We start from the raw sequence: 9,343 nt of genomic DNA on the forward strand, positions 1-9,343 counted from the left end.
CGCTGCCGCCACTCCCGCCAATGCTTGTGCGGTCGATGACGTCACATGCAGAGACGTCGGGGACGTTGATTTTGAATTAGTGTTAACTAGTCACATCAATGTAGTTTTAAAATGTGTTTATGCTTTTTTATTATTATTATGGTAAAAAAAATTCCAAACAAAAATTATAAACTACTCACAAAGAGTAAGGAATATTAAATTTATGGAAAATGTCAAAATGCTACGGTGATATTACATGATGAAAGTTGGGCGTTTCTGTGGCGGGTGCCCCAACAGAACAAAAATGTCAGAGTCTCAATAACTTGTCAATTGTCAGGTGTCGTCTTGGTCTCAGTATGACAAAAGCAGCACGATGCAGAGGACTGTGGTCAATCACCTTGTTAGAGAGCACCACCATGTTATGTACTGAAACACTGAACAGTTGGAAATGTGCACTCAAAAGTTTAGAGAAGGTCAAATGAAGTTCACCTGTAAAGGTCATAGTGCATTTCACCCGAAAGTCAAATATCTCTAACTTTTTGTGAGTTCTCTAATGTGTATTAATAGATAAAATAGACAGAAAAAAATCTATGAAAGAGACACAATTTACAAGGGGGAAACACTTGTGTACTGTTCTGCAATGTTACATTGACTTTATTATCAAAGTGTCAGATAATACTTCAATACTGTATCGTAGAAATGAGCTAACAAAAACCCACCAACCCAGGAACAAACCTAAGGCCCATGGAGTGCATTGTTTTTGTTAAGATCATTTGAACACCTTAAAATACTATTTTATTTCAAGTATACTTAGTTCAGTGGCAGTAGTATCACGTGTTGTTTCTTAAAGCAGACTAAGAGTAAAAAAGTTTTTTCTTATCCTAACCTTACCAGCAAATTATTCCTATTAATAGAAACAAATTTAAATTGTGTTGTTATTAATGAGATGTTGAGTATTGGATGGATTTTGTCTAAGGGAAAGGGTCTGTAGTTGCTGGTTTGATCTGGATTTTTCTGTCCTGCTAGTTTTTGTGCTTAGTAGTATGTTGAAAGTGACTGCTAATACTGTGTCTCTTTATTCTTAATTCAGGTTTAACATACGAGAAAATACTTTAAACATATTGAACCAGCAAATACTTTCCTAGAAAAGTCACATTTGTTTATTTTATAGTGATACCACAGTAAACATACCAAATATAAACTAATACAAAATGTTCCTGAGCTGTTGACATGGTGGATTAGTATAATATATTATGCTGACGAGTGTTGGTGCTAGCTGACAGACAGGACACGTCTCCTGAACACAGCGGGGATGATTAAAAATATCGTTGGTGCTGCAACAACAGCAACAGCAATGGAGAACTGTGGGGAAACAAATATCACAAAAATGTCACAACAAACTATTATACTAATATTATAAGATTTGCAAATCATTGCATTTTCTTTATGTTTACGCTTTACACATAATCCCAACTTTTTTTGAATTGGGGTTGTAGGATAGCACTAATATTTGATGGCAGGTGTCCACAGTGGTTACAAAGATGGCTACAGCATATCAGACTAACCTTAATAGCAGCACTATAGTCCTTTTGGAATGACTGAAGGTACACGTGGAGGAGAGCAAGGCTGCAGGGCAAGTAAGAGTCTGTATCTTCTGAGTCTCTGCATCTTTTAATGAAAACAGATTTTTTTTTCATCTACTATTTTCCAAACAGTGCACTCTCACAGCCAATGTACATATAGACGTACAATTCAAACACACCTTTTGTACAAAGCACTTAGAAGCAAAGTTTCGTCTGCCAGGTACAGCTCTGAAAGGCCAAGATCAATCAATACTGACAGCGGCAGCCTGTAACCCTCTTCAGCAAGGAGGCCGAGGTTGTACCATCCCTGGGGGAGAACAGTAAGGCTCACACACATGTGTACGCACACAGAATTACAGATACACAAAGCAACGTTGATGTGGAAGAAGCAGACCTGTGGATTTTTCCTTAGTGCTGCCTGTTTGTACATCTCTGCTGCAGAAAATAAGTCTTTCTGCCCGTCCCCCTGTCCCTCATACAGCAGGTCACCCATCCTAACCAAGGCTGGACAAACAACAGAATTAGAGGGCAGATAAAGTATAGCATGTACTTTCACAAGTGATCAATATTTAGGTTATAAAAACTGGTGCTCTACCATAGGTGTCAGGTTTTTGACTTTGGATTGTGAGGTTGTAATATCTCCACATACAGTGTGCAGCAAAAGTAGGATCCAGAAAACCTCCCTATGGGTATAGAGAGTGAAAACAGTTTGTAAGAATGAGTGTAACATCACAGCTAATGAAGAGAAATGCAGATGTACAGTAGATTTCTACAACTCACCGTATTTTGATCACACAAATATGCCACATTGAACTGTGCAGCTGCATACCCCGACTCAGCAGCCATCATGTAATATAGCAGCGAGCTGAACCTGTTAGACAGGGGCCGCATTAATATGATGGAACTGCAATCACATGGCCTAATCACCATTAATTGTAAACAGAGAAAAAAGCTCACATGTCACTCTTGAGATAGGAATCCAAAGCTTTTCGTAGGACAGTGCCCAGGTATCCGTTGTGCTCAGCGGCCCACTTTACCCACCTGCAGGTAGTGAAAAAAAGACACTTCGTGACATTAGGAAGTATTGCATGTGTGAAGTTTAACAAATCAAACAGTAAATTGCTAACAAGACGGCATCTGATGGGTGTCTGTTGACGAGGTCGGGTATCCCAATTGTCCAGATGTCAGCGAGTTGAACTGCTGCCCTGATGTGCCCTTGTTCAGCTGACTTCAGGTAGTACTTATAGGCCATATACTGTGGAGAAGACAGATTATTTCCCTCTTGATTCAAGCCCCCAGCACTAGTATGTTAGTAAAGTAAAAGATGTTTCCACAGTTAAGCTCACCTGGTCAGCCGCTTTTCCTGGATACCGACCCTGTGAGTACATGACGGCAAGATTCAAAGCAGCATCCGGACTTTTGAGGAGATCGGCTCGCTCCCACAGCTGCACTGCCTGCTCATAGTCATGCTCAAACTGCTCATAGTACCAAGCTAGGGCATTGATGGCAGGAACGAAACCCTGTGGGACACGAGTAGTGTGCGATGTAATAATGGAGCAAATTCCAAGTGTTTTTTTTTTTTTTTTGCAAGAGAAGGAAGACTGATGATGGTAGCGAAGTAAGTGTTAAAGGCCGTCTGATAGGAATGCTATGATTAAAATAAACAATGCTTCACCTTTTCCATTGCTTTCTTCAGGAAGGTGACAGCTTTTGGAATGTCCTTCTCAACTCCATGTCCCTAACGAGAAGGGGATGTATACATAGTATTCATATGACGTGACATAATAATAAGTTGTTACTCCCACCTTAGTGGCTCACATATCACTACAGAAGAACTTAAACACTCACCAGCAGTAGGATTACGCCATAGTCATACATTGACACTGGGTCCTCCCACTGGACAGCTCCCCTTTCATAGTGTCTCACAGCCTTTTGGATGTTTGGAGACACTCCTTGCTGACCCCAGAACAGCATGCGAGCAAGCGCTTGCTGCAAAACAGTTCCTTAATAATTTAGATTTGGCAGCACTAGGAGTGGTAGTTGCCGTATGCTAAGTGCACACGAAGTGCAATTTGAAAAGCAGATGTGACAGAACAGGGTACCTCAGCCTGTGCTGCTCCTCTGCGTGCCTGCAGTTTTAGCCAGTGGAAGATATGATGGTTTTCATTAGTCTGGACACTCAACATGTCATCGTTGTGGAGGTAAACAGCCTCAACAAATGTCTAAAAAAATGAAAGAGAGAAGGTGTATGAGCCACTTTCGAACACTGTAATAATACTATGGTTTTCATACAGTTACTTACATCTTTGCAGTGACAAAGGTAAAGTTATTAATGATGGAAATTTGATAAGGAATATGGGTAAAAAAAGAGACAACAGACAATGATAAAATGTCAGTGATAATCTTTTAGCACTAATGGATTGGGTCATATGTGCAAAATCAGCATAGCAAATTCAAATACATGCTGTACCTGTTGTGGTGAGGGATTGTGACGGTCCAAAGTTGTCTGTTTAGCAATGTTTGCATAATATCCATAGGCCAGGTCTGGGTCTTTGGGGGCACCAAGAAGTCCCTGGTGGTGAAGGTGCCCAAGATGCAGAAGTGCTAATCGATAATCCTTCTGTGCTGCCAGCAGAGCCAGGAGAAAGGCCTGCACCAAACACAGGCAGCAGGTGAGGATATAATAAACATTACATATTCACCACAGGCATACTTCCAGAATGGCTCACACACCTTATTGGGCTGTTTCTTGACTCCTAGGCCAGTGCTGTAGAGCACTGACAACATGTGCAGAGCTCTGTTATCAGCTAAGCAGCCAGCTTGGAGCAGCAGTGGCAATATTCTGCTAACCACTCCAATGCTGCTCCCTTTGCTCAGCGTGTGAAGCGATAAGGAGAACAGTGCTCTGCCCACAGCTGGCAGACTAACTCCCCTTCCTCCTGCAAATCATAAAATAAAATGGTTTAATTGGCTTGAATATTGAGTAGATTCCAGTAAGTATTCAGACCGTTTACTCGGCCCCTTCACTCAGTCATTATGGAATGAGTGTGTTATTTTATTTTTTACCAAATAGCTGTAATTTAGAAGTGGAACAAGCTGATGCTGAACACCTTTACAGAAATAACAGTCAACATGAAACTAACTGTTGTCATCAGATTAATGTGGTGGCATGAATATAAGGTCCCTGAAGGCTAAAGTCCAGTTGTAAGTAGTTTATCATCAGTCATTCAGTCAATTTTGAGCTTACCATATTTGAAAGACAATAACTTCGCCAGTTTTGCAGCTTGTCTTCTGTGAGCGACAGCTGCCTCCCACGGCTCACATTGGGACTTTAATGTTAGTCTGTCTTTTACCATCCACTTATGGAAAGCATAGAAACAGTTCTCTGAAAAAAAAAGTATTTATTTGTATCTTTAGGAGACTATTTGTATTATGTTAGCACCATCTAGTGGACATATGAGCCTACTACCAGCGTCTGCCATCCTGAGGGAATAGCCACGGATCTTTACGTTCATTTCCAGACGAAATTCTTGACAGGTCTGCAGCCACCCAGTCAGATTCACAGCCCTGACAATGTCGGGAATATCAACTCCAGCCTGGTCAAGAGAGAACTCGTCAGACGCAAATGAAGCAGTCAATGTAAATCATAACCGTAGACAGCTGCAGTGAATTACCATGCTGAGAGGTGGGATTCTGTTGCGGTAATAAACCACCGGCCCAAAAAACCCTTCCACACCTTTTTTAAACTTCCCTCCACCAATCACAAAATATCCCTGTGTGTCGTCCAGCGTGACAGTATGTCTCAACCTGTAAGACATGTTGTTACACACATGCACAAGTGCATTTTGATGTTCGTTTATAATAGAGTTCAATATTATACAGTAGTTAATTTTGTTATCATTGGACTCACACATGTTTTGTAGATTGAACCGTCCTCTGCTCCTGCTTATCCACACACACCATGGAGACACTCACCTGACATGCAGTGTCAATAGCCACTTAGTTTATCTGTATTACTAATATTTGCACACTGTAATGTCCTCTGACATAAAGAGACTGCTCACCGATTTGCTTTGCAACATCACACTGAGTTGGCACCATTCATTCAAAGGCACCTTGAATGGAGAGAGAAATGCAGTGGATTGTTCAGACTCTCTGGTCACTTGGATGTGAAGCTGGCCTGTAAACAGCAAGAGATGAACAAACCCAAGTAAAGTGAAAACACAGGTTAATGAGAATGTTTATAACGTGAGGGAAAAATCTTAGTTTTACCCGAATTTGTGAGGAACAGTGTTGGTGTGGCATAATTATTTTGGGAATTTATACGGTGAAGAATGCCACACATGCTGTCTGGACACTTTCTGGTCAGAAATATCCAGATGGAGAACATGCACCTGTCAAAAGACGCACTTGGTTGACAAACCTTATTATTACATTGATTACATAGATAATATATGCTCTAACAGAATAGAAAACCAGGTTAGACAGTGCAGTATATGGTGTGTCTTCTGCCGACTTACCATGGAAAAGAGATTGCTTTAACACGCATAGACTCCAGAACGTCACTGCTGTAGGGCTCTAGTGCCTTTGTGATGCCAAAACTTTCTCCAGTCGAAGCATAAATTGAAGAGAGTAAATGCACCGTTTCTGACAGACAAAAACACTTTTTATTCAGAATTAAAGCAACAATTTTAAATCCACTATCATCTAAAAATGTGCATCTACAGTGCAATGTGGTATTTACACTTTCTGACATATTAACATCTTTTGGATTTTAGTGGATTTTGATTTATCACCCCAACATGAGCAGCTCGCCTCTTACCGTGTTCCACTGGGCACTGTTTTGGTAAAAGCTGCTGAGTTAACTGCAGCATCTTTGTGCTCCAGGGAAAGCAGAGTTGATGCTGTTTAACAGGTCGACTATAGAAGGGCCGAGGCTGCAACATTGCCACATCCTTTGCTGCAACATAAAACTCTGTGTCAGCAAATCCACTGTATCTGACAGATGCTCGAAGGATGCAACTTAACACCCACTGAGAGTCTGGGACAATCCCATCAGCTTGATACACCAACCAATCGGGCAGGTTCAGCACCACAGTACTTATCTTAGGGTCACCAGGAATGCAACTCCACTGTCTGAGCAGGATTGTGGAAGTGATTCCAGTGTCATAAGATACAGTACAGTCCAGCTGTACTGTAGCAGGTTCATCACAAGAGTAAAGTATTTTCAATCGATGGTCCGGCAGTGGCACCTCCGGTGGATTCAGGAGTGTCACTTCATCTAATCCCCAGACGACCTGTGTGAGGCAGAAACATGCACATAGCTGCTCATCAAACCATTTGAAATCGTAAGGAAGCAGTGTGCCACACAACATGATCCTACCTGCATACTGAGATAAAAATAAAAGTATTTAGACAGTGTATAAAAATCCATAGTCCACACAGTGTTATTCATTTCTCCATTCAAGCTTTACTGAAACAACAAGCCTCAAGATCCGGACCTCATCCTGCTCCACCTCAGTTAGGTTAAAGCAAATATTTAACGGCACCAAGTCCCACCCATTTAGTGTATACACAGTGTAGTTAAGGTGGAGCTTTGGGAATTTGTGAATACTTGTACTTTCAGGTAAGGTTCTTTTATTCATCTGTTATTCAGACTCTACACACAGAAAAGTGAGACTTTACAGATTCAGAAGGAAGGTGCTGTGCAGCATGTAACATGTAGCCCAAGTGTTGGTGTAAAATACCACACAACAAAATAGCAGCTTTCAAACTTTCATTCAAAATAGTTTATTGCTATCATGCAGGAGTGCCATAAAAGTCTAGACCATCACAGTAGATGCAAAAATCAAAATTTTTCTTTGTACAAATATACTGTTTGTATTCTTAGATAGAAGCTCAAAATAAAGAGGAATTAAAAACAGAAGGCTGGTGGCTAAACAGCTTAAGCCGATGCCCTCTTCTCATCCAATATACTTTAGGTTTTGTTACAGCAGTTGACATGCAACATTATACTGGGAGCAGACAATTAAACACACACACACACACACACACACGTTTATATGGCATAATCCATTTACAGCTTTTTCGTGCAAAAGAGGTACAAATGACACTTTTTAAAAGTATTTGTATGAAATTCTTTTTTAAGCTAGTTTCCAAAATGAAATATTGAAACTTGTCTTATAGCCTACATTCAAACCACCTGTTACATTATGAGGCTGGGGGAGGCCAAATGTGTCTTTCGCAGCACTTTTTTGGTTGTTCGTTGATCAGAAGCACCAAAAGTCGACTGGTGTTTCAACTACTTTAGTAATCGCCAACAACCACTGATGCATAGTTATGTGCTCACATGAAGCAGTCAATGATAAATTGGGCACCTCGTTTATTTCCCACAATAATCCAAGGATACATTTCATCTTTAACACATGTAAATGTATTTGGTGGTAAGTGTTGCAGAAATAATATCCTTGAACGTTTAAACTTACACAGAGCGGCTCAAACAGCTGCACACATTACAAACCCAAAGGCCTCTGACAGAAAGTTTTTTGGCACTTTGATGCGATTTGTCTTTTGCTTCTATAACTTAAGATTAAATTAGCGATGAACAACAAAGTGGTTCCAAATTGACGATTTCTATCCTGTACAGTGCGAATTTTTTCGCCTTGTAGTTTAGCCCTTACCAGTGCCTGTTCCTCACAGACTGCTGTCAGTTTCCCATATAATAATAACATAATTACTAAGATTTAGGATAGCAGGAGATAAAATCAAAGTTAAACTCACACCGTTTATTTAAAAAAATATTCAATATGCAAAGTGTTGAATATGTTTTATCATTTTTGAACATTCTTATGAAATATATTTTTAATGGCTGCAATTAAATGATTAATGTTTTTCTCAGTGTTTACTATAGGTGTGCAAAGCTTGCACCTCAGGATGTAACTTGGAAAAAGTCTTACGTGTATTAAATTTTAATATTAAATATCACAGTCTGTTTTATTCAGACCGTTATAGTCAACATTTTGGTAATTGTGTTTTTGGAAACATTTCTGCCTAATAAAAAGGATCCAAGCTGTATCTGTTATCGAGCAAAATCAAGAACACTTAATCACCTCCTGGACCGAGGAGAAAACATGAAAATCCAAACATTAGTGGTTAAACTAGGCATCGTTTAAAGGCTGGGCATCCCAGCAAACCTTTGTCATGCTCACATGCACTCAGCTCTAAATATTTAGAAAAACAAATGGTGATGTCATTTAGAATTTGGTACAGAAACCTCTTGTCCAGCTCTCGCTAAACTCACAAAACTGAACTCTGAGTAAACAATTATTCAAACCTTTATGGTATTACACCTCTAATGAAGTGTCATTTGCTCTGCCAAGAAGACTACAGAAGACAAAAACTTGCAACCATTAATAAAAAGAGGAAAGAAAGGAGTGCACATTCACTTTGGATTCGTAGGCTAGGTGGTCGGTTAGTGATCAAAGGAACACCAAGTGTCTTAAGCAGGTTAACAACAAGAACCGAGCAAACACTAAGTGCATTCGTGTATCAGTCAAACAAAAGTGAAGACATGCAAAATGTTATAGATTGCAGAACAGGAAAGAAAAACCAACTGGGAGACACGTTTTTCTTTGAGACTGGCATAACTTCCTGCAGAATAAATAATACATTACATTCTAATAAACAAACCTACCCACTCCCCACATGTGTTACATGACCAAATAAGCAGATCAAACTGAACAGCTGCTTGCTCCCAAAGTCCAGTTTCACACCATAGGCGT

General features: G+C 40.1%; 1 protein-coding gene across 1 annotated transcript; it reads right to left on the bottom strand.

Annotated features, from left to right (window-relative positions):
• Positions 1-593: 593 nt before the first annotated feature.
• si:dkey-24p1.6 (protein sel-1 homolog 3) lies at positions 594-9,262 on the bottom strand. The gene is made up of 23 exons (XM_067507151.1): positions 6,946-9,262; positions 6,385-6,859; positions 6,083-6,209; positions 5,835-5,956; positions 5,627-5,742; positions 5,473-5,537; positions 5,237-5,369; positions 5,032-5,158; positions 4,810-4,947; positions 4,296-4,501; positions 4,033-4,212; positions 3,665-3,784; positions 3,411-3,551; positions 3,238-3,300; positions 2,909-3,082; positions 2,690-2,817; positions 2,520-2,603; positions 2,343-2,433; positions 2,158-2,245; positions 1,957-2,066; positions 1,742-1,869; positions 1,545-1,647; positions 594-1,341 (listed from the first exon to the last, which is right to left on the bottom strand). The coding sequence occupies exons 1-23, from the start codon at positions 7,015-7,017 to the stop codon at positions 1,252-1,254; spliced, it is 3,081 nt and encodes a 1,026-aa protein (XP_067363252.1). The 5' UTR covers positions 7,018-9,262; the 3' UTR covers positions 594-1,251.
• Positions 9,263-9,343: the final 81 nt, after the last annotated feature.

This window comes from Channa argus, chromosome 6 (genome assembly GCF_033026475.1).
Source record: "Channa argus isolate prfri chromosome 6, Channa argus male v1.0, whole genome shotgun sequence".
Classification (NCBI taxonomy): Eukaryota; Metazoa; Chordata; class Actinopteri; order Anabantiformes; family Channidae; genus Channa; species Channa argus.